The sequence below is a fragment of the Scyliorhinus torazame genome, chromosome 10, assembly GCF_047496885.1.
Source record: "Scyliorhinus torazame isolate Kashiwa2021f chromosome 10, sScyTor2.1, whole genome shotgun sequence".
Classification (NCBI taxonomy): domain Eukaryota; kingdom Metazoa; phylum Chordata; class Chondrichthyes; order Carcharhiniformes; family Scyliorhinidae; genus Scyliorhinus; species Scyliorhinus torazame.
The window spans coordinates 190,901,480-190,926,948 of record NC_092716.1 but is presented as its reverse complement, the minus strand read 5'-3'; the positions used below and the strand labels follow the sequence as shown (position 1 = coordinate 190,926,948).

General features: G+C 47.7%; 1 protein-coding gene across 1 annotated transcript in view; it reads right to left on the bottom strand.

Moving 5' to 3' along the window:
- Positions 1–25,469, bottom strand: part of LOC140384457 (F-actin-monooxygenase mical2-like) — a 371,552-nt gene that overhangs the window by 130,694 nt on the left and 215,389 nt on the right. Inside the window, exons 27-28 of the mRNA XM_072466174.1 lie at positions 14,296–14,458; positions 5,562–5,737 (exon numbers count right to left, since the gene is read on the bottom strand). Of these exons, the coding sequence (XP_072322275.1) occupies positions 5,562–5,737; positions 14,296–14,458 (339 nt within the window). The remainder of the gene's footprint in view (positions 1–5,561; positions 5,738–14,295; positions 14,459–25,469) is intronic.

The window sequence follows — 25,469 nt, the reverse complement described above, 5'->3', positions numbered from 1 at the left end:
CTGAGTCTGGAGAAGGGTGTGTAGATAGCCTGGGTCACATTGAGATCCAAAAAGACGAGGTGGTGGGCGTCTTGAAAAATATTAAGGTGGATAAGTCCACAGGGCCTGATGGGATCTACCCCAGAATACTGAATGAGGCTAGAGAGGAAATTGCTGAGGCCTTGACAGAAATCTTTGGATCCTCACTGTCTTCAGGTGATGTCCCAGAGGACTGGAGAATAGCCAATGTTGTTCCTTTGTTTAAGAAGGGTAGCAAGGATAATCCAGGGAACTACAGGCCGGTGAGCCTTATGTCAGTGGTAGGGAGATTACTGGAGAGAATTCTTCGAGACAGGATCTACTCCCATTTGGAAGCAAATGAACGTATTAGCGAGAGGCCGCACGGTTTTGTGAAGGGGAGGTCGTGTCTCACTAAATTGATCGAGTTTTTCGAGGAGGTCACAAAGATGATTGATGCAGGTAGGGCAGTGGATGTTGTCTATATGGACTTCAGTAAGGCCTTTGACAAGGTCCCTCATGGCAGACTGGTACAAAAGGTGAAGTCACACGGGATCAGGAGTGAGCTGGCAAGATGGATACAGAACTGGCTAGGTCATAGAAGGCAGAGAGTAGCAATGGAAGGGTACTTTTCTGATTGGAGGGCTGTGACTAGTGGTGTTCCGCAGGGATCAGTGCTGGGACCTTTGCTGTTCGTAGTATAAAGGATTTGGAGGAAAATGTAACTGGCCTGATTAGTAAGTTTGCAGACAACACAAAGATTGGTGGAATTGCGGATAGCGATCAGGACTGTCAGAGGATTCAGCAGGATTTAGATCGTTTGGAGACTTGGGCCGAGAGATGGCAAATGGAGTTTAATCCGGACAAACGTGAGGTAATGCATTTTGGAAGGTCTAATGCAGGTAGGGAATATACAGTGAATGGTAGAACCCTCAAGAGTATTGACAGTCAGAGAGATCTAGGTCACTGAAAGGGGCAACACAAGGTGGAGAAGGTAGTCAAGAAGGCATACGGCGATAAATAAGCGGGTAGTGTTTATGGGAGAGGAGCGGTTATGTGCATTATGGTTTGGTTGAAGTGTTGATTTTCATTGATGCTTGCATATTTCTGTAATCTGTAAATGTTTACAATGCCAAAAAATACCTCAATAAAATTGTTTGTTAAAAAAAAAAGAAGGCATACGGCATGCTTGCCTTCATTGGCCGGGGCATTAAGTATAAAAATTGGCAAGTCATGTTGCAGCTGTATAGAATCTTAGTTAGGCCACACTTGGAGTATAGTGTTCAATTCTGGTCGCCACACTACTAGAAGGATGTGGAGGCTTTAGAGAGGGTGCAGAAGAGATTTACCAGGATGTTGCCTGGTATGGAGGGCATTAGCTATGAGGAGAGGTTGAATAAACTCGGATTGTTCTCACTCGAACGACGGAGGTTGAGGGACGACCTGATAGAGGTCTACAAAATTATGAGGGGCATAGACAGAGTGGATAGTCAGAGGTTTTTTCCCAGGGTGGAGGGGTCAATTACTAGGGGGCATAGGTTTAAGGTGCGAGGGGCAAGGTTTAGAGGAGATGTACGAGGCAAGTATTTTACACAGAGAGTAGTGGGTGCCTGGAACTCGCTACCGGAGGAGGTGGTGGAAGCAGGGACGATAGTGACATTTAAGGGGCATCTTGACAAATACACGAATAGGATGGGAATAGAGGGATACGGACCCAGGAAGTGTAGAAGATTTTAGTTTAGTCGGGTAGCATGGTCGGCACGGGCTTGGAGGGCTGAAGGGCCTGTTCTTGTGCTGTACTTTTCTTTGTTCTTTGTAACTAAATGGAGGGGGGGAGGGTTCCGTTGTAAGGGAAACTAGAAAACCCAATTGAAAGGAAGAGGTAGGAGTGCAGGTTAGCAATGTGGTGGATGGTTACCAGAAAATAAAAGTGAGGGACAGAGCAGGTGACTGTCTTTATGCACCAAGGAATTATAGAAGAATAGGGAAATCTAACATTAAAACAAATTTAAAAGCTTTGTATCTAAATGCAAGAAGCATTTGTAATAAACGTAATGAGCCAACAGCGCAAATAGAAACAAAAGGTTATGACTTGGTGGGGTTACTGAAACATGGTTCCAGGAAGACCAGGTCTGGGAATTGAATATCCAAGGGTACACAGTATTTCGGAAAGATAAGGTGAAAGGAAAAGGAGGTAGCGCAGCCCTGCTGGTGAGGAAAGGGATCGGCGCTGTAATGAGAAATGACATAAGCACTGGCGATCAAGATGTCGAATCGTTCTGGGTAGAAATAAGAAATAACAAAGGGAAGAAGTCCTTGGTGGGAGTAATCTATAGGTCCCCAAACAGTGGTTCTACAGTGTGGCAGAGTACAAACCAGGAAATACTGGGGGCTAGCAAGAAAGGTACGGCAATAATAATGGGTGATGGGGAAAAACTACTTCTCCCAAAGGGTTCCTCACATAGACTGGAGGAAGCAAATTGGCAAGGGTAGCCTGGAGGCAGAGTTCATTGAATGCATTAGAGATTGTTTCCTGGAACAGTATGTTGGGGAACCAATCAGGGAGGAGATTGCTCTCGATTGGGTATTCTGTAATGAGGAGGGATTAATTAATGACCTCATAGTTAAGGAGCCACTAGGGAGTAGTGACCATAGTATGGTAGAATTCAAGATTCAGTTTGGGGGCGAGAAAGTGGTGTCCCACACTAGTGTTCTGAAACTAAACAAAGGAAATTACACAGGCTTGAGGACAGATTTGGCCCATGTAGACTGGGCACGAAGGCAGCTGATGAGCAGTGGCAGTTGTTTAAGGAGATACTCAATTCCTCACAACTAAAATACATGCCAGTGAGGAAGAAAGTTGGGAAGAGGGGTAAAAAAAACATCCATGGCTAAACATGGAGGTCAAGGACATTATAAAGACAAAAACTAAGTGATATCATATTGCAAAGGCCAGAGGCAGACTGGAAGATTGGAACACTTACAAACATAAACAAAGGGATGCTAAAAATGTTTTAAAAATCTAAGATAAATTACAAAAAAAACCAAGTACAGAATATCAAAAAGGACAGCAAAAGCTTCTTTAGGTACATAAAATAGAAGAGAGTCACTAAGGTGAATGTTGGGCCCGAAAGATGAAACTGGTGAGTTAATAGTGGAGAACACAGAAATGACAGAGATGCTAAATCAATACTTTGCCTCAGTTTTCACGGTGGAGGACACCAGTACCATTCCTATTGGAACGGGCAGTTTAGAGATAATAGAAAGAGTGGAACTTGGAACAATCAGCATCAATAGGGAAAGGGTACTCAACAAACTCTTGGGATTGAGGTCTGATGGCCTACATCCTAGGGTGTTAAAGGAAGTAGCAGCAGAAATATTGGATCGATTGGTTATAATATTCCAAAATTCCCTAGACACGGGAAAGTTACCAGTGGATTGGAAAAATGCTAACGTAACGTCCTTATTTAAAAGGGAGGGAGGCAGAATGGGGGAAATTACAGACCAGTTAGTTTAACATCTGTTGTTGGAAAATCAATTATCAAGGACATAATATCAGGACAGTTGCAAAGCCAAAGCACTATCCATCAGAGTCCGCATGGTTTTATGAAGGGCAAATCATGATTGACTAATTTGCTTGAGTTCTTCGAAGATGTAACAAGCAAAGTGGATAATTGGGATCCTGTAGATGTAGTATATCTGGACATCTGGAAGGTGTTTTATAAGGTGCTGCACAGAAGATTAATTCATAAGGTGAGATCACATGCGATTAGGGGTAACGTATTAGCTTGGAAAGAAGACTGGCTGACTGACAGGAGACAGAGGATTGGGATAAATGTGTCTTTTGCTGCATGGCAAGATGTACCTAGTGGGGTGCCACAGGGGTTGGTCCTTGAGCCCCAGCTATTTACAATCTATAGTAACAACTTAGATACAGGGATAGAAGGTTCGATAGCCAAATTCACAGATTACACTAAAATAGGTGGAACAGTAAGTTGCAATGAGGAAATAAGAACCTTACAAATGGGCATAGATAGGTTAGGAGAGTGGGCTAAAATGTGGCAGATGGAGTTTAACGTGGATAAATGTGAGGTCATGCATTTTGGTTGAAAAAATGGAAAGGCAACTTATTCTCTAAATGGGGAGCGACTTTGAGGTGCTCCAATGCAGAGGGAACTGCGTGTCCTGCATGAGTCACAGAAAACGAGCATGCAGGTGCAGCAGATAATAAGGAAAGCAAATGGAAAGTTGGCAAAAGGTAATTGAGTATGAAGGTAAGGAAGTGTTGTTACAACTATACAAGACATTGGTAAGACCGCACCTGATGTATTGTGCACAGTTTTGGTCCCCTTATTTGAAGAAAGCTGGAGTGGCATTTGAAACAGTTCAGAGGAGGTTCACTCAATTGATTCCAGAGTTGAGGGGTTTGTCGTATGAGGAGAGATTGAACAGTTTAGACCTATACTCTAGAATTTAGAAGAATATCGGGAGATCAAATTGAGATATACAAGATGCTAAAAGGTAAGGATAAAGTAGACGTGGAGCTGATGCTTCCTCTTGTGGGGCATGCTAAAACAAGTGGTCATAATCTTGGAATAAGAGGTAACAAACTTAAAACAGATTTGAGGAAAAGGTACTTCTCCCAAAGGGTTGTGAATCTGTGCAATTCGCTACCCCAGAGTGCGATGAATGCTGGGAGTGAGTAAATTTAAAGAGGGGTTAGACAGATTTGTAATTGGTAGTGGGTTGAAGGGTTATGGAGAACGGGCAGGACGGTGGAGTTAAGGTCGGAAAAAGGGGAAAACATTTGTCCAGACTGCATAGTTCATTGCTGGGAAGTATATTTCCTGGGGTGTTTATTTGCTGTAACCTGTTTTGATACATGTTTGTAATAAAATACATTTTTTAAAAAAGTGGATCGGTTTCCATCGCCATTCCAGGCAGTGCATTCCGAACACATCAATTCGCTGTGTAAAAATAGATTTCCTCACTCCCTTCTCTGGTTATTTTGTCACTGATACTTTGGGAATGTGATCTCCTTTTTGAACCTTCCTGATCTTGATAAAGTTTCCATTCCTTTTTTTGGGAGGGTGGAGTTGGATGTGGTTGGTTCCTGACGGAATATCTCCTGCCATTGGGACGATACAAAGTATCTTGATGCAGATATTAAACTGTAGCTATGAAGCTATTGGGCAAAAGTGGATAAAGCTGGTGTGTGTACGTGTGTGTTAGTGTATGTATGTGTATATGTGTGTCTGTGTATGTATGTGTGTATATATGTATGTGTGTGTGGGTGTGGTGGAAGGAATTTTGCTCTAATTGTGTTGAAGGTCACAGGATTGCGGGCGTGACGTCAAACACTGATTGTAGAGCTCTGAGAGAGTCAAGCTGACAACCTTGCCTCATCCAGCAAATCCCACTGACATGAGAAAAACAACTTAACGAGATAACATCTGTGTTCAAAGATCCACTTTACACATTCCCGCCAACTTTACAGGTTGTGGGAGTACGATGGGGCGAGCGCAAAGGAAGATGACAAATTTTGATGCAGTCCAGACAGTTACCTTCCTGAGCTTTGGAACTGGAGTTGAATTGACCGGTCTTTGGTTCTTCTTTGCCCAGTGCTTCTCGTTCCCCCGGGCTCAGTCCTTTGCTCACAGGCCCAGATAAGGGGGCTCCCGGGCTGGGGGAGATCATTTGCTGAGTGGGGTCAGCATGAGGCTCTGTCTCAGCTTCAGAACTGTTCAGGCAAAAACATAAAAAGGGGAAAGAAATTGGGAGAGCAAATTAATGAAGATACAAGTTTTGGTGCAGCCAACACAGAACTGTACAGGTACAAAGTACAGTTCCTTTGTGTGAAACCTGAAGTCAACGAAATGCTTTTGGATCTTGTGTCTGAAACTGCAATCAGTGATTCCGCTTCATCAGGAACAACAGCTTGTATTTATATAGCACATTTTACTTCATAAAACCCAAGATGCCTCACAGGAGCTTCTCATTGTCCAAACCCACCACCTCTCCACCTGGAAGGACAAGGGCAGCAGCAGCTGTATGGGAACAGCACCACCCCGCAGGTACCCCTCCAATTTACACCCCACCCTGACTTGGAAATATGTCACCATTCCTTCATTGTCACTGGGTCAAATCCTTTTAGTTGGATGAACTGGATAGCTCTTCCAAAGAGCCAGCACAGGACCAATGGGCCAAATGGCCTCAGCCTCTGCTGTACGATTCTCGATTCTGCTAATATGTTGAATTTGCTCATCTTATGTTTAATAGAAACACAGCGCGCAGTGTACATTGTTGACATTGGTACCCTTGACTTTGAAACTCTTGCCTTCAAATTCCTCCAAGGCCTCAACCCTTATCTCTGTAATCTCCTCCAACCCCACAACCCCCGAGGACCTCTGCCCTCCTCCATCTTCAGGCCTCATTGTGTATTGCCATTTCTCCACCAAAGGCATCCAGGCCTTCAGCTACCTGGGCCTTAAGCTCAGGAATTCCTTCCCTAAACCTCCCTGTTTATCTCCCTCCTTCTGCTTTGGTTGTGTCAACATCACAGACTGACATCAGTATTCCGCCAACAATTATCTTCACAACGTGATAATGACCAAGTAAGCCTGCTTTTTGTAAGGTTGGTTGAGAAATAGATATTGGCCAGGACACTGGGGATGACTCCCCTGCTCTTCTTCAACATAGGGGCACGGAAACTTTCACATCCACCTGAGCAGGTAGCTGGGACCTTGGTTTAATGTCTCACCTGAAAGCCAGCATCTCATGCAATGCAGCACTCCCTCAGTTCTGCACTGCAGTGTCAGCCTGAGCTTCTGTGTTCAAGCCCTGGAGTGGAAATTGAACCGGGAACATTGTGATTGAGCCGTAGCGGATACTGCCAGCATTCACTGGCTCCCTGAAGACATGACTTAAAACCTACCCTCTTTGACCAAGCTTTTGGTTCACTTACCCTAACATCGCCTTTTGAGGCTCAGTGTCAAATATTCTCTAGTAATGCTTCTGTGAAGTACATAGGGGCATTTCACTAAGTTCAAGATGCTATCTGAATGAACATTGTTACTGTTGTATTAGCGGAAAGTGGTGGAAAAACCCCACAGGTCTGGCAGCGCCTGCAGAGACAGCGACGGAGTTAGCATTTTGAGTCTGCTTCTGAGGGTCCCAAAGGGGTCTCTCTCTCTCCACAGATGCTGGCAGAACGGCCAATTTTTTTTCCAGCACTTTCAATGCAGCGCCTGACTTTTCCTAATTGAACAGCAGCGGAACAGGATCGAGGGGCCGAATAGACTCCTCCTGTTCCTGAGGACTTAAGCAATGCCCAGGTGGATCCATTCGGACAGCAAATAAAAGCAAAACATTTGTGAAAAGCCTCCATGTTCTACACCAGCTTACAAAGCACCAAAGATATTTTCTAAAGCTGCATTTTTGAGCTCCTCGTTCCAATCATCTTTCTCCTGAAGTCCAGTCACAAATATAAGTTTAACCCAAACTCCCAAGGTCTGTATAGGTACAAGGAATCTGTGAGATAGATTTCTAAGGAGGATAATCATCAACTCCCAGACTTTATGACTCATTTCTAACTTCAATGTAATCAGGAATGATATCAGCGCCTGTGTTAAATGATCTGATGTCAAACAAACCTGCAAACTATTGCAACCAGAACTATGTAACATCAGAGCAAAGCAGCTCTTTAATCAGCCACCACAAGCTCAGACCTGATTTCACCAGACCTAGCGGCTGATTACTCTCCCTCTCCCTGTCTTTCAATTTTCTCTCCAATTTACATGGGGTCGCTACATTGCTGACTGATTACACTTCATATTGGCCACCATTTGGGGGTTTGGCAGGTGGGTTTAAAGCCCGATGCCCCTCCTGTTGCCAGCCCTGCAGACTGGGCACCGTGGTGCACACACTGAGCTGGCCTGCACCTATGGCTGGGCATTTCTGTGGACAACAAATCCTGGAGCTGGACTTGAACCTGGAGCATTCCGGCTCCGAGTGGGACTGCATGAGCAGCAGACAGATCCATTAGGAGGCTGTCCATTTAAAACTTACGTAACTGATGAATTTGTTGTGGAAGTGCTCTTGCCATCAGGGTGTCATTGGCGATAGGCAACGAACAATAGGGAGCTAGAATCAGAGAACCATACAACCCAGGAGAAGAAAGTCGGATCCTCATACCTCTGCCGGCTCTTTCATCGCATCTTCCCTGCTCTTTCCTCATAGCCCGACAAATGTTTCTATCCAAAAATTTATCCAATTCACTTCAAGTGGTGCATTCCAAATCACAGAATTGTCCTCATTTCACCTCTAGTTCTTTTACAAATTACTTTAAATCTGTACCATCTGGTTATTAACACTCCTGCTGCTTTATTTAAGTGATCAAAACCCTTCATAGTTTTGAACACCTCTATGAAATCTCCTCTTAACCCCTCTGCTCTAAGGAGAACAATCCCAGCTTCTCCAATCTCTCCGCAATTGAAGTTCCTCATCGCTGGAACCATTCTAGTATATCTCCCCTGTGTGGTAAACACCACTGGTAACACACTACGTGTATTACTGTACTGCCACTGTACTACAGTTAACACAGTAAATCCCAACCTGCTGGCTCCTCCCAGCAGGCGCCGTATAAAAGTGTATGCTCTCCTGCGCTGCTCCCATTTTGGTTCCAGCTGCAGGACCATCAACATCTTGTGCAATAAAGCCTCAATTGTTTCACCAATCTCGTCTCGTGGTCATTGATGGTACATCATCCTGCACCCTCTCCAAGGTCGCGACATCGTCCCTACAGTGTGATGTTCAGAATTGGACATTCCAGCTGGGGCCTAGCCAGTGTTTAGACAGTTTTGATAGCTTCCTTGCTGTTGCGCTCTGTACTTCTATTAATAAAGCCACAGAGCCCATGTGTTTTTTAAACAGTCTTCTCAATCTGTCCTACTGCCTTCAAACGTTTGGGTACTTACACCCCAGGTCTTTCCTGTACCCCCTTTTGCGAAAATATACTTTATTCATAAAATATTTGAAGGCATATTACACACATTTCAAAGTGGCCATCACAAAACGTAAAATAATATTCAGGTTCTCTGCATACATCATGTTGCACTCTGAGATGCTTCAATACAGACAAAGAAATAGTCATACAAATGGTGCAAAGGTATTTTAGTTGTCTACACAGATCAAGCTGCACTCAGATGCTTCAACACAATTGTGATACATATAATATTCACCGTATACATTCAAACAGCCAGAGGGCGTTCTATACAATTCCCACTCCCTCTGTTCACTGTGGCTGAAAGATCTTAGGCACCGACCTTCCTCCATTGCGCCTCTGCGGCAACTGCCCCAAGCTTTAGTGCATCCCTGAGCACATAGTCCTGGGCTTTGGAATGTGCCGGTCTGCAACACTCGGTCAGGGACAATTCTTTACGCTGGAAGGTCAACACGTTTCGGGTGAACCAAAGAGCGTCTTTCACCAACCTGATGATACTCTGGCGACAGCTGATGTTTGTCTCAGTGTGCGTCCCTGGGAACAGCCCGTAAAGCACAGAATCCTGTGTCACAGAGCTGCTCGAGATGAACCGCAACAAGAACCACCTCATCTCTCTCCAAACCCTCACTGCATCTCTCTCCAAACCCTCTTTGCAAAGGCACATTCCACAAGGCGGTGAACAACAGTCTCTTCCCCATCACAGTCGCCTGGAGGGCAATGTGTGGGTGGGGTGAGACTCTGGTGGTGTTGGAAGGATCTGATGGGAAAGGCCTTCCTCACCACCAGCCAGGCTAAGTTTTGGCTCTTGTTTGAAAATTCTGGTGATGCGGCATTCTGCAAAATGACCTTGACAGTTTGCTCAGGGAACCATCCAACAGGATCTACCCTCTCCTTATCCCACAGGACCTCGATGATGTGACGGGTAGACCACTGCCTGATGGACTTGAGGTGTTTCACTGCATGATCTTTTCCACGAGGGACAATTTAGCATGATCAATCCACCTACCCTGCACATCTTTATGTTGTGGGGCTGAAGCCCGCGCAGATAGTGCAAACTCCATACGGACAGTGACCCAGGACTGGATCGCACCCGGGTCCTCAGCACCATAGGCAGCAGTGCTAACCACTGCGCCACCATGCTGTCCTCAGCATTAGGGCGATGTTGGGCACATTTCTTACTCCTTCATCCAGAGGTTTGTACATCATGTCCCTTTGAACGCGATCCATTTTTGACCCCCCGATGAATCGGAAAACAGCTCAGGTATCCCCACAGCACGGAGCGAGGAATGGACCCGACTTGCATCACGTAACACCAAGAGTGCCTCACACTTGATGACCAGGTTATTACCTGTAGTGGAGAGAGAGCGTCGCTCCCACATTGCCAGTTGTTGGTTCATTATACCTACTCACTCCTTCCAGTTTCTACCACATGCCCTGGTCCCTTCGAACCGTGTCCCCGGCACCTTCAGGCCATCTGGCCTGACGGAGAAGGGGTCAAGGGGTTGGTCAGCTCAGTTCGAAGTGGTTGCGGAAGTTGGTCAGTCTGCGCACTGACAGCGGATCCGAGCAGAAGATGGTGATGTTGTCCGCGTACAGGGAGACTTTGACTTGAATGCCTCCAGTGCCTGGGAACGTCACTCGTCTTATGTCCGAATCCTTGCTGATGAATTCTACCCAACACATGAACAGAATGGGAGAGAGATAGAGAGTGGGCAGCCATGCCTGACTCCAGATTTATTTAGAAAGCTTTCCGATTCCCACCTGTTGATTGAAACTGCGCTACAGACGTTTGTGTCGAGCACTTGGGGGTCAGTTTAGCTCAGTGGGTTAGACGGCTGGTTCATGATGCTGAGCAAGGCCAGCAGCGCGGGTTCAATTCCTGTCCGGCTGAGGTTTTTCATGAAGGCCCCACCTTCTCAACCTTGCCCTTCGCCTGAGGTGTGGTGACCCTCAGGTTAAATCACCACCAGTCAGCTCTCCCCCTCAAAGAGGAGAACAGCTATGGTTATCTGGAACTATGGCAGCTTGACCTTATCTGGAGCAATTTTATAGACCACATTCAACAGTGAAGTATTTCTAATTTCTTCCCTTTGCTCCTTCCACTGGTGGATGAGGGTAATGATGCCTTTCCTCATGGATCCTGACATGCTTCCAGCGGGAAGCATATTCTAGTATACCTCCAGGAGGCCGAACAGATCCCACAGAGCTGAAAACAGCTCAGCTGGTAAGCCAGCCATCGCTTCTGGGGGTCTTACTCTTCTCAAAGGGCTCAAGGGCCTTAATCGACTCATCTAGAGTTAGAGGTATATCCAGGCTCTCCAGCTCGCTGACATCTGAGACCCTCCATGATAGACAACAGGAAGGACTGGGAGGCTGTGACTTAACTGAGCCATCTTCTTTCTTCAGGCTGATGATTGCAGAGCTCTGTCTGTGTACCTTTTGGAAGAAGAAACATGAGTACATCTCATCCTTCTCTACGGGGTGGACTCTGGACTGGAAGATGATCTTGGAGGCCTCATTGTTTGTGTTGGATGGGAGTGGTCTCTTGCTGCTCATGTGGGGGGGTAGCTTTATCCTTTTTCCCCTTCTTCCTGTTCCTCTGGCCAGTTGCCAATGCCCCTCTTTCTTGCACCCTATGACATTTTAAATTTGTTCACATGGTATCTTCTCGTTCTTCACAGCAAAATGTGGTTCAAAACACTTCTCCAGATTACATTTCATGCACCAGATGACTGTGCCCATTTCAGCAATTTTACAGAAGGGCTGGGGAAGGGGAAGTATATTGCCCACCTCCTATTATAAAAGTCAGCTTCAAACCAGCCCTGCAGCAATAACGCACTGCAGGCAGCTCAAGCAGAGAGTGAGACTTTAGAGAGAGAACCCCATCCTCACGAGCTGCTGACCAATCAGACTGGATTACAGCTGCAGCAGTCCAAGCAATGGATCCCGGACTGCAGACAATGCCACGATGAAGATCAATGGATCCCAGTCTGCAGACATCGCCACAATGAAGATCAATGGATCCCAGACTACAGACATCTCCATGATCAAGAGCAATGGATCCCAGACTGCAGACATTGCCACGATGAAGATCAATGGATCGTGGACTGCAAGCATCGCCATAATGAAGAGCAATGGATCCCAGACTGCAGACATTGCCACGAGGATGATCAATGGATCTCAACTGCAGACATCGCCATAATGAAGATCAATGGATCCCAGACTGCAGACAGCGCCATGATGAAGATCAATGGATCCCAGACTGCAGGCATCTCCACGATGAAGATCAATGGATCCCAGACTGCAGGCATCGCCACAATGAAGAGCAATGGATCCCGAACTGCAGGCATCTCCACGATGAAGATTAATGGATCCCGAACTTCAGGCATCGCCACAATGAAGAGCAATGGATCCCGAACTGCAGGCATCTCCACGATGAAGATCAATGGATCCCGAATTTCAGGCATCGCCACAATGAAGAGTAATGGATCCCGGACTGCAGACATTGCCACGATGAAGATCAATGGATCATGGGCTGCAGGCATCGCCATAATGAAGAGCAATGGATCCCTGACTGCAGACATCGCCACAAGGACGATCAATGGATCCCAACTGCAGACATCTCCACAATGAAGAGCAATGGATCCCGGAGTGCAGACATCGCCACAATGATGAGCAATGGATCGTGGACTGCCGGCATCACCATGATGAAGATCAATGGATTCCAGACTGCAGACATTGCCATGATGAACAGCAACGGATTCCAGACTGCAGACATCGTCACAATAAAGAGCAATGGATCCCGGACTACACGATGAAGATCAATGGATCCCAAACTACAGACATCGCCACGATGAAGATTAATGGATCATGGACTGCAGACATCGCCTTAATAAAGAGCAATGGATTATGGTCTACAGACATCGCCACAATGAAGAGCAATGGATCATGGACTACAGAATCTCCACAATGAAGAGCAATGCCTCCGGACTACAGACATCGCCACGATGAAGAGCAATGGATCACGGACTGCAGACATCGCCGTAATGAAGAGCAATGGATCGCAGACTGCAGGCGTCACCACGATGAAGAGCAATGGATCATGGACTGCAGATATCACCACAATGAAGAGCAATGGATTGTGGACTGCAGTCATCACCACGATGAAGGCAATGGATCTTGGACTGCAGACATTGCCTTGATGAAGAGCAATGGATCGTGGTCTGCAGGCATCACCACGATGAAGGCAATGGATCATGGACTACAGATTTCGCCACGATGAAGAGCAATGGATCGTGGACTGTAGGCATCATCATGATGAAGGCAATGGATCATGGACTGCAGACATCGCCACAATGAAGAGTAATGGATTGTGGACTGCAGGCATCATCACGATGAAGGCAATGTATCCTGGACTGCAGACATAGCCACGATGAAGAGCAATGGATCACGGACTGCAGACATCGCCATAATGAAGGCACTGGATCATGGACATCGCCATCGTCTGTGCGGAGTCTGCACGTTTCCCCGTATTTGCATAGGTTTCCTCCGGGTGCTCCGGTTTCCTCCCAGAGTCCAAAGATGTGCGGGTTAGGTGGATTGGCCATGATAAATTGCCCTTAGTGTCCAAAAAGCTGAGGTGGGGTTACGGGGATAGGGTGGAGGCGTGTGCTTAAGTGGGGTGCTCTTTCCAAGAGGCGATGCAGACTCGATGGGCCAAATGGCCTCCTTCAGCACTGTAAATTCTATGTTTCTATGATAATGAAGAGCAATGGAACATGGACGACAGACATCGCCACGATGATGAGAAATGGATCAAGGACTGCAGACATCGCCAAGATGATGAGCAATGGATCATGGCCTGCAGATATCGCCACGATGATGAACAATGGATGATGGACTGCAGGCATCGCCATAATGAAGAGCAATGGATCGTGGAATACAGGCATTGCCATGATGAAGAGCAATGGATCCTTTGCGGCCCATAATTGCGGGGCTATGGGGAAAAGGGTCGGGGGGGGAGTGAAACTAATTGGTTAGCTCTTTCAAAGAGCTATGGTGGACTATAAGACCTTCTGCCATGCTGTAACATTCTATGATTCTATAATTCAGTTTTGTAGCTGACCATTAATACAAAAGGTGGGCTATGGGTTGAGAGTTAAATGTCAGTGTAGCCAAAACCTCTTCACCTCAATGTGAAACATGTGGTATAACTGACTTCTGAGGGCAGGGCTGGTCACTGAGGCAAAATACAGCAGGTCACCTTCAGTACAATATAAAGTTATCATAAAACATACCTGCTCCCATCACTCGTCACCGTGACTCGGATTGCCAGGAGGTTATCTGGAGATTTTTGAGGTGAATGCCTTTCCAGGTTAAGGCGTGTTGGACACAGATCCAAATCTCCAGGTACACATTTTGTTCTTTTTCTGCCAAGTGATCCAGATTGAAGTGGATAAACTGTCAGAGGAATGACAAGGAATATTATCATCAATAACCCTCCGAGATTTATCAATCATTATCAATGATATCATGGAGCTCATTCCTGAACACAGATTAACAATTTCCCCCAGATTATCAGCTTTTATAATCTGTACATTGGTGCAAATTTTTGGAAAGGTACAGGGTTTCCCAGCAAGCGTTAGGGGTGTGGTCACAAACGTACACTGGGTGAAATTTAATGATATCCCCTGAGATGGGTTTGGAGGCAGGATGGGAGGGTAGTTGGTTGCGATCCCATTTCTGCCTCGATTAAGGCCAGGGTGGGAATGCCCATGGTTGGCCTTCCCACCCCCTGCCAATTAAGGCCCTCAGAAAATCCTGCCCCTGCAGGTAGTCAACCAGCAACTGGCAGGAGTCTTGTCAAGTGGGAAGCCCAAAAAAGTAAACTCTGCTGGATTAGTTTGTGGGCTCCTGGGGAGTGCCTTGCTCAAAGGCAGTCAGTGCCGGATTGAGGGACTCGATATTGGGAAGGGAGGGTCTGCTGAGACCGGCGACCTCTAATCCACCACTCCATCCTGTGACCCACATCATGCCCTCACTCACCTTTGCCCTGTCTTCCCGAGTTTCTGGGAGGTGCATTACCGGCAGCATCGGCCACTTGCATTTGTGTTGTCTGCAAAGTTGCGGGCCTCCGATATCCACCTCTCTGTCCTTGGTTCTTGATCCTAGGAAAGGCCCGTTGCTGTTCACAACACAATGGACATTCCCAAAAGGAACCAAAGTGGGGTTCTCGCCAGCAATCTAGCTGGTAGGAGAGACTCCTATTGCTTGCATTAAATACCACCTACACACACATTTTATCTCATACACATTCCCTCTCACACACACACTCTCACATACATGCACAAATACGTGCACTATCACACATATATCCACTCATACACACTCTCTCACACACATTCCGTCTCACTCATACATACTTTCCATCTCACACATATACACTCACAAACACTACTCTCGCCCACATACACACAGATTCTTTCTCACACGCGTACAGATAGACTCCCTCTCATCTGTGCACAAAGACACATACGCGCATTCTCTCACTCACACACTATCCCACATATATCATTCACATACACTATTCTTGCTCACAAACGCACATTCTTTCTCACACACTACACACGCATGCACACTCTCTCTCACGCATACTGGGCTGGGGTCGTTGGCCGCGCCCATCACCAGATCGACACAGGCAGGGCGCGGACCATGTAAAGGTCCATTGACCTCAAGGGGGGGAATGTTCGGTCGCCGGTTGGGTGCAGCGAAGAATCCCGCCCACATTCTCTCTCACATACATACACATACATGCACTACCTCACACATATACACTCTTACACATACACTTTCTCACTCACATACCCAACTCTTTCTCCCTCACACACATATGTATATTCTCTTTTTCTTTCTCACACACATATATACTCTCTCACCCACACGCACTCACATACATATGCTCACTCACACATAAAAACACTCTCACACATACACGTTTGTACACTCAAACTCTCTCTCTTTCACACACACAAACGGATTTACAAACATAGGGCGCGATTTGACATCGTGGATCCATGCGCCGGTTGGAGGTCAAAATCGGGATCCGCCGGCTGGCTTGTGATCTAACCGACCCACTCCTCTTGGCGGATTCCGGATCACGCCTGCACGTGGCGAGACGCGATTATCACCAATTGAAGGCAATCTCCATCTCATTAACAAAATGGATGTCCTACCTAATGAGACGTCACGTGGATGCCGTTTAGTCCACAAACGTGGAACAGGTGTAATGGCACCTGGGGGGGTCTCCCAGGCCATTGGAGATGCCCGGATGGTCAGGAACAGGCCAGGGTGGCACCCTGGCTCTCCTTTTGGCACCCGGGCACTATGGCACTGTCAGACTGGCACCTTGGCACTTCCACTCTGGCACTGCCACTCTGGCACTCGGGTGGCACTGCAAGACTGTCAGGGGCACTAACAGGATGCCAGGGTGGAAGTGCCATAGGCCGGGGGACTGAGGGGCCCATGCCCATGAAAGGAGGGTTGAGGGGCCACCCTGCCCCTATTCTATGGACTGGCGATGCTGGCCACCAGCTTTCCCGAGTTCAACCCTTCTGACGAAGCCGTACCTTACAGTCAGCGCCGGAGCACAGCGGCACGGCTGTGCATGTGCCGGCGACAAGTGTGCCCGATCCCTTCAGGTCCAGAGCCTACAGAGGACGCCTGTCAGGGCCGTCAAAAGCCACGGGATGTGGTAAGCAGCTGGCTGCCTCCACCTCTGATGTGCATTCTGGGGATACATCTAGACGTAGCGGTAGAGCAAGGAATGCCAAATGCGTCGAAGATCACTGAGAAGGCACCAGAGGTGGTGTAGGTAGGTAAGGAAGGGAATGTGCATGGAGAGGGGGAGAGGGGGAGGAGGGGTGTTGGGGAAAGGAGGGAGGGCGAGGATAGTGGGGCCCCACCAATGGGAGAATAGGGCAGTAGTGTATACTTGTATGAGAATCATTAAAATACCACAGCCAGCTCTTGGTTCCGTAATGCGGACCAACCACCAATCCCATGCCCCATCCCCTCCAGACATTGGGCCCTGCGCCCGACCACCCCCAACCTGTGCCTCCCCCAACCCACATACCTGCTCAGGCACAGCCGGCCACGGCGGGTGGGCCCTGCTCATCGGATCGCACACCCTGCATCCCAGACATCCGAACAGAACGCCGCTAAACTCCAGCCGTGGACATGTGCCCGGAGCTGGGGCCCATCCCCTGTGGTCGGAGGTTGGCTGCTGCACCTGTGGTGCTGTCTCCCCGCAGTGTGCAAGCACAGTATCTCAGCACCAAGGTGTGACTGGGATGCTAGGCAATGAGCCGCAATTGCTACATGGCCCGCCCACCCACAAGAATCCACTTGGGATGTGTGAAGTGCTCACTTAACCACGATTGCCAATTTCCTATTACTGATAGCCTTCAGCCGCACGGCCAGAAGGATCAGTAGGAGTTATGGGTGGTCGGTGGGGCAGACAGACAGGCTCTAGGGTTGCCCCCAGAATGGAGGCACATGATCCAGGGGTTGGCATGGAGGACCCCCGCAGGGTTGCTACCCCCCAGCAGAGCCTACCCCCAGGCACCCCCCCTGCCCCACCCCCCAGGCCAGATACTCCCCAGCCCCCATGGCAGTCCACCCCTGACCAGGTCTACACCTCCCCGCCCCCCAACCCCCATTTTCCCCTCCTCCAAGCACAGGGACTGCATGCTCAGTGCCACGTTACGCAGGATCCCGATTTGCCCACAGGAGCGGGCAGGTTGCATCACAAACAATTTTGCACCGGTGCAGTTCTCGTTTTTGGCCTCTTCCGCTATACAGCGGCCTCATCATTTTTGAGCGAAATGAGGCCACTGAATCGTGCCCCGTCTCTCAAACATAACACATGCACCTACACTTTCTCTCTCAGCTGTGACTTTTCCCCATCAACTCAAACCTGACAGGGGGGCAAGTGTAAGAAACAAGAGTTCGAGTTGCAGTAGTTTGGCCCTTCAGATTTGTTCGACCATTCAACAGCCTCAATTCAACCTTCTTACAATCTCCCCACATCCTTTAAATTCCCGTAGTATTCAAAAAGATTTATCAATATCTATCATTTTTAAAAATAAGTTATTTTTTTCCCAATTAGGGGGCAATTTAGCGTGGCCAATCCAGCTTCCTGCATATCTTTTGAGTTGTGGGGGTGAGACCAATGAAAACACAGGGAGAATATGCAAACTCCATACAGACAGTGACCCAGGGCCAGGATCGAACATGGGTCCTCAGCGTTGTAGGCAGCAGTGCTAACCACTGTGCCACCATGCCACCTAAACATCTGTCTTGAACATATTCAATGACTGAGCTTGCACCGATCTCCAGGGAAGAGAATTCCAAAAACTCAATTCTTTGAGTGAAGAAATTTCTCCTTACCTCAATCTTAAACAGCTGACCCTTTATTCTGAGACTGTGACTCCATGGGCGGGATTCTCTGATCCCGGATCGGGTCGGAGAATCGCCGAAGGGGGGAGCGCGATTCACACGACGCCGCTCCGATGCTGGTCCGTCGATTCTCCGGTCACCGGTGAATAGGTGCCATTGGTGCTGGCACGGCACCGGTCGGGGGCCACTCTATGCGACCCCCCCCCGGGCGATTCTCCGCGCGCGATGGGCCGAGTGGCCACCGAGATAGACCGAGTCCCACCGGCGCTGTTCACATGTGGCCTACCCGGCGGGGCCTCGCCGTTCATCCTGCGGGGGGCGGCCTGCTGGGGGGGAGGGGGGATTCGACCCCGGGGGGGGGGGCCCTCCACTGTGGCCTGGCTCGCGATTGGGGCCTACCAATCAGCGGGCCAGCCTCTCCTGGTGGGGGCCTATGTTCCTCTGTAGCTCTCCGCCATGTTGCGTCGGAGCCGGCACAGAGAAGGAAACTAGCGCGCATGTGCAAGTTCGCGCCGGTCGTAACTAGCATGCGCAATTCGCGCTGGCTGTAGTGCGCATGCGCAGACCCATGGTGCCCGTTTGATGCTGGTATCGGCAGCTGGAGCTGCTTGAGTCAATCCAGTGCCGTGTTGGCCCCCTGTGGGGCGCAGGATCGCTGATCCTGGGGGCCTGTTGACGCTGTCCTAAAACGCGACGGCGTTTACGACGGTGACAACACTTAGCCTCAGGATCAGAGAATCCCGCCCCATGCTCTTGATTCCCCAATCCTGTCAAGCCCCTTCAGAATATGTTTCTTTCTTCTTGTAACAGGACAAAGGCGTCACACTATATTTTTATTTTTAAAAAATAGCTTCATGACTAATTTCTAAAAATTTAAAATGGGCCAATGCCTTTTAAATTGACTGAAGCTATGGCTGGCTGTGGCTTTAAACCAAAGAGCTATCAGGGCAGTACCAAAGAAAATTATGCCTCGTTATCTCTGAAGAGACCCTCATAGGTTGCAGGGACCAAATTTAAAGGGAATTACACAAAGGCCATCTACATTTCAGAAGTCAAGCCTGGCTACCAGAGTCAACTAGTCTGCTACAACAATGAATCCTGCAACCTTTCTTTCCGATTTTTTGGAATATTAACAATCTCAGGAACCCAGACAAAAGAATATACACGATTTGTCAAAGCCAAAGTGGAGATGTGGGAGTCCTGTGACTTGATGCCCATTAGCTGGGTGAACCAGTTATCCTCTTCTGCTCCACTGCGAATCAGTCCGGCATCTTCCATCTACCAAGCAGCGGCAACACAGAAAAGGGTCTCTGTCTCTGTCCAGGTTTGAATGCCTGTCCCCTCCATCTGTGTTGTTTCTATTGGAACTTCACCTACCAGACTAATTCATTTCTCTGTGTGTATCTCATCGTGGAAGTCATCTTTATTGCAAAAGTGAATTACCCAGAATCAGTTTTCAACCTGCTGACTTTTGTGAAAGAATACATAATTGGACTTTGATCTTGGACTCTGGACTCATATGAAACAATAATTCTTTACTCTGTATTTTGTCCTGTAAATCTTTTTTTCTCCATCCCTTGTTTATTGTATGAATGCACAGGGGCCTGCATCGCAACACGCTCTCCTGTATTTTGAGTGTATGCGAATAAACAAATCCTCGAGTTCACCCCATCTCGGGTTTGCTGTGGGTTTATTAATAGAAATTGGATCACACCAAAAACTGAAGAGTTAGTAAATATGCCATCACTTCTAAAGGGAGAAACCAAAATCAAAACATCTCTCTTTTTATGGATGGGCGGTGAGAGGAGAAATCAGGGCTGTTTAAATTGGAGCCAGCACAGACACGATTAGATGAACAGCCTCCGAATGTGCTGTATGACACAAAGTGATTTTCTTCTACACTCGGTCAGTAACAACTCTGATGAGCAATTTTTTTTGAAATACAAATTTAGAGTACCCAATTATTTATTTTTTTCCAATTAAGGGGCAATTTAGCGTGGCCAATCCACCTAACCTGCACATCTTTGGGTTGTGGGGTTGAAACCCACGCAGACATGGAGAGAATGTGCAAATTCCACACGGACAGTGACCCAGGGCCGGGATTCGAACCCCGGTCCTCAGCGCCGCAGTCCCAGTGCTAACCACTGAGCCACATGCCGCCCTCTGATGAGCAATAATGAAAGGCACATAGGCAAGTCAGGGGAGGAGAGGATGGGAGGGCAGGGGTAAGAGAGTAGAGGACTCAGCAGGCAAAACAGGTCATGGAAAGGCGAGGAGGGGAAATAGGAGGGAATGGGAGAGATGAAGGGACAGGAGCTGAAGAGGGGAGAGTTGTAGCGTTGTCACATGCAGTCACTGTGTGCCAAATGATCGTCTGTACTGTAGCATTCTATGATCAATTGGATCTAATTTTGAATCTTTTCTTTCTGACTGGCTTTTTCACTAAGAACAACGAACTGAATTTATTCAGAAGGTGATCCAGCCTTCCCTGATCTCATCCTGGAGACAGCTCAGGGCAGCAAGGTAGCAGAGTGGTTAGCACTGTTACTTCACAGCCCCAGATTCCCAGGTTCGATTCCTGGCTTGGTTAACTGTCTGTGCGGAGTCTGCACATTCTCCCTGTGTCTGCGTGGGTTTCCTCCAGGTGCTCTGGTTTTATCCCGATAGTCCCGAAAGACGTGCTGTTAGGTGAACTGGACATCCTGAATTCTCCCTCTGTGTGCCCGAACAGGCACCCGAATGTGGCGACTGGGGGCTTTTCACAGTAACTTCATTGCAGTGTTAATGTAAGCCTACTTGTGGCAATAAAGATTGTTATAAAAAAGGAGTTTCCATCCGTTTCCCCAAATCAAAAGACCAACCCAAAACACAGCTGGCACAAGGTTCAGAGGTCAATGAAAACCATTCCTGATAGCAAATCTAGAATTGCGTTCCTGACTGAAGTCATCTAAACATAAATTAAGATTTTAACCCAACCTGACATGAACTCATCTCCCTGGGACAGCAGCACTCAATACAAGAAAGCAGACTTCTCCTACAGATAATCATCTTGCTATTCTTTAAGCAGAGCAGGAATTACCTCCGAGCCCTTTCCCTGGGCAGAAATTGAGGTCACCTCAGAGAAATAGGTCCGAGCAACTAGTTCTAATCACATTTACCCAATCCTTCCCATATCTCCTATCCACCTCGCCAACCTAATCTCGAATGTTATAGAATCATAGAAGTTTACAGCATGGAAACAGGCCCTTCGGCCCAACCAGTCCATGCCGCCCAGTTTTTACCATTAAGCTAGTCCCAGTTGCCCGCACTTGGCCCATAACCCTCCATACCCATCTTACCCATGTAACTATCTAAATGTTTTTTAAAAGACACAATTGTACCCGTCTCTACTACTACCTCTGGCAGCCCATTCCAGACACTCACTACCGACACAATATTTTTTCTCGGCCACGAAGCAAATCTCACAGTCTCACATCCCACTGTCAAGTATTTTCTGTTACTCGTGCTCCTAAATCTCGGAACATTTAAACTTGTATCTACCACACTTCATTCTTGTAATTAATTATCAGTTGGATAAGAGGCTGCTTCTAGCTACGCATGAAGAATAGACGAGTATTTTAGAGTCTCTTGACCTTGATGGCAAAGATCTTAAGAGTGATAAGAAATATTTATTGGGAACAAACTGCAGCCTCAACAGTGGAGAACAACCTCGGTGGTTTTGTGAAGATTAAAAGAGGGTCAGACTGGGGGGTATTTTCTACCCAGGTTTATTCAATTTGTATCGTGAAAATATTCTTAGAGAGATTGAAGATCTTCTTGGATTATGAGTCCGAGGCTACAACTTTAATAATATAAAATACGCCGATGACACCGTCCTTATTGTCAACCCTGAAGAGAAACTGCAAAATGTTTTGGATAGACGACCGAGTGAAAGGACTAAGCATAAACTGTAAGAAAACAAAATGTCCGGTAGACTCCAAAGAGAAAATAACTCCAGAAAGTAACATCACAGTGGAACATGTGATGGACGCATAAGAAATCTTGATTTAAGAAGTCTGACGCTGATGGGAAAGACCGATGTTAAAAGAGATTGAGAGTTGCGGAAGAGCCGGGAGTGCAGGAGGCGAAAGAGGCCGACGTTGTGGCCTTTGCGTCCCTAGTAGCCCGGCGCAGGATCCTACTCATGTGGAAGGAGGCGAAACCCCCCGGACTGGAGGCCTGGGTAAATGATATGGCGGGGTTCATTAAACTGGAGCAGATAAAGTTTGCCCTGAGAGGATCGGCTCAAGGGTTCACCAGGCGGTGGCAGCCATTTCTCGACTACCTAGGGGAACGTTAGAGGAAAGACAGATGACCAGCAGCAGCAACCCAGGGGGGGGGGTTTAGTTTAGGTCAAAGATAAAGGGGTTTTGTTACTTGTGTATTGTTTAAAATTTCTGTATTGTTATTGTTGCGTTTGCTTTGTAAGAGGGGAAAAATTGTTGTTTGGGAAAAAAATTTCAATAAAACATTTATAAAAAAAAAAAAAAAAAAAAAAAAAAAAAAAAAAAAAGAGATTGAGGTACACAAAGAGCCAGCTTTTTAAAGAACCCCACAAACTGGGTGAATGTACCACCAAGAAAGATAATCCTTGGCCCCAGAGCACTCGCACAGGCGGGTGGTCATCAATGCCCCCTGAGGGCATGGTGCCTGAAGAGAGAGATAGTCCAGTAATATGTGTTTTAAATTTGTTATTGGGATGAGTGTCAATGGCAAGGCTGGAATTTATTGTCCATCCCAAATTTCTCTTGACAAGGTGTTGGTCAGCTGCTGTCTCGAAACTCTGCATTCTATCTGATGTAGGTATACCTATAGTGCTGTTATGGAGGGAGTTCTAGGATTTTGACCCAGTAACAGTAAAGGAACGACAATATATTTCCAAGTCAGGATGGTATGTGAGTCGGAGGAGAGCCTGCAGGTAGCGGTGCTCCCAGGTGTCGGCTGCCCTTGTCCTTCTGGGTGGTAGAAGTTGCGGGTTTGGAGGTCAAAGGAGTTGCTGCAGTGCATCCTGTAGATTGTTCACACTGCTGCCACTGTGCCAGGGAGGGAGTGGATATTTAACTTGGTGGATGGAGTGCCGATCAAGTAAACTGTTATGTCCTGGATGGTGTCAAGCTTCTTGAGGATTGTTGGAGCGACACCCCTGTAGACAAGTAGAGAGTACTCCATTACACCCCTATCTTATGCCTTGTAGATAGTGGACAGGATTTAAGGAGTCAAGAGCTGAGTTCGTCATCACAGAACTCCCAGTCTTGTAGCCACAGTATTATATGGTTGGTCCTGTGCAGTGTGTGTCAATGGTAATTCCATTCTTGGTGCCCAGCAGAGTTGGAAGTGGCAACTCCATTAGGTATTGCGACCCCCGCCCAGTGACCCCATTGGCTGAAGACCAGAGAAACTTGTGGAAAGGTACAAAGAGGGGAATAGGAAGGGACACCCAGATACCCTCCCCAGTGAAGACTCAACACGGAGACTATGGGCCAGACTTGGCGGCAAACCAGAGACGGACAGAAGAGGAATGCAAGAACCACCCTCACAGATGAGCACCCTGAGACAGCAGAGACTCGAGTTCATCAGCACAGGTAGTATTAGAATCTTGGGTAAATAATATTGGGAATAATTTGGGAGAGTAATGGTTTATTGTAATTGTGAATGAATTTGGGTTGAATTGTAAACCTGTGTTCATCTTGCAAATAAGGGCACTGGATAAAACGTATTACTAATAAACTGTTTGAAGTGTCTGATAATTTCCAGACATTACCACTGACGAAGCAGCTGAATATGGTCCAACCCTCCTGGAATCAGCATCAATCTCCCATTGGCCAAAGAAAGCATTCTGAGAGTTTGTAAAATGCTGATTCGAGCAAATTACTCACATCATTCGAACCTCTGAGCCACAGCTGGATCTGCACAGCCACAGCTGGATCTGCACAGCCGCAGCTAGATCTGCACAGCCACAGCTGGATCTGCAAAGCCGCAGCTAGATCTGCACAGCCACAGCTGGATCTGCACAGTGTCAGCTGGATCTGCACAGTCACAGCTGCATCCGCACAGCCACAGCTGGATCTGCACAGCCACAGCTGGATCTGCAATGTCATCTGGATCTGCACAGCCACAGCTGGATCTGCAGAGCCACAGCTGGATCCGCACAGTGTCAGCTGGATCTGCATAGCCACAGCTGGATCTGCATAGCCACAGCTCGATCTGCACAGCCACAGCTGGATCTGCACAGCCACAGCTCGATCTGCACAGCCACAGCTGGATCTGCACAGCCATAGCTGGATTGCACAGTTTCAGCTAGATCTGCACAGCCACAGCTGGATCTGCACAGTGTCAGCTGGAACTGCACAGCCACAGATGGATCAGCACAGCCACAGCTGGATCTGCACAGTCACAGCTGGATCTGCACACCCACAGCTGGATCTGCACAGCCACAGCTGGATTTGCACAGTGTCAGCTGGATATGCACAGCCACAGCTGGATCTGCAATGGCATCTGGATCTGCACAGCCACAGCTGGATCTGCAGAGCCACAGCTGGATCCACATAGTGTCAGCTGGATCTGCACAGCCACAGCTGGATCTGCATAGCCACAGCTCGATCTGCACATCCACAGCTGGATCTGCACAGCCACAGCTCGATCTGCACAGCCACAGCTGGATCTGCAGTCTCAGCTGGCTTGCACAGCCACAGCTGGATCTGCACAGCCACAGCTGGATCTGCACAGTGTCAGCTGGATCTGCACAGCCACAGATGGATCAGCACAGCCACAGCTAGATCTGCAAAGCCACAGCTGGACCTGCACAGCCACAGCTTGATCTGCAGTGTCAGCTGGATCTGCACAGTCACAGCTGGATCTGCACAGCCACAGCTGGATCTGCACAGCCACAGCTGTATCTGCACAGTGTCAGCTGGATATGCACAGCCACAGCTGGATCTGCACAGCCACAGCTGGATCTGCACAGCCACAGCTGGAT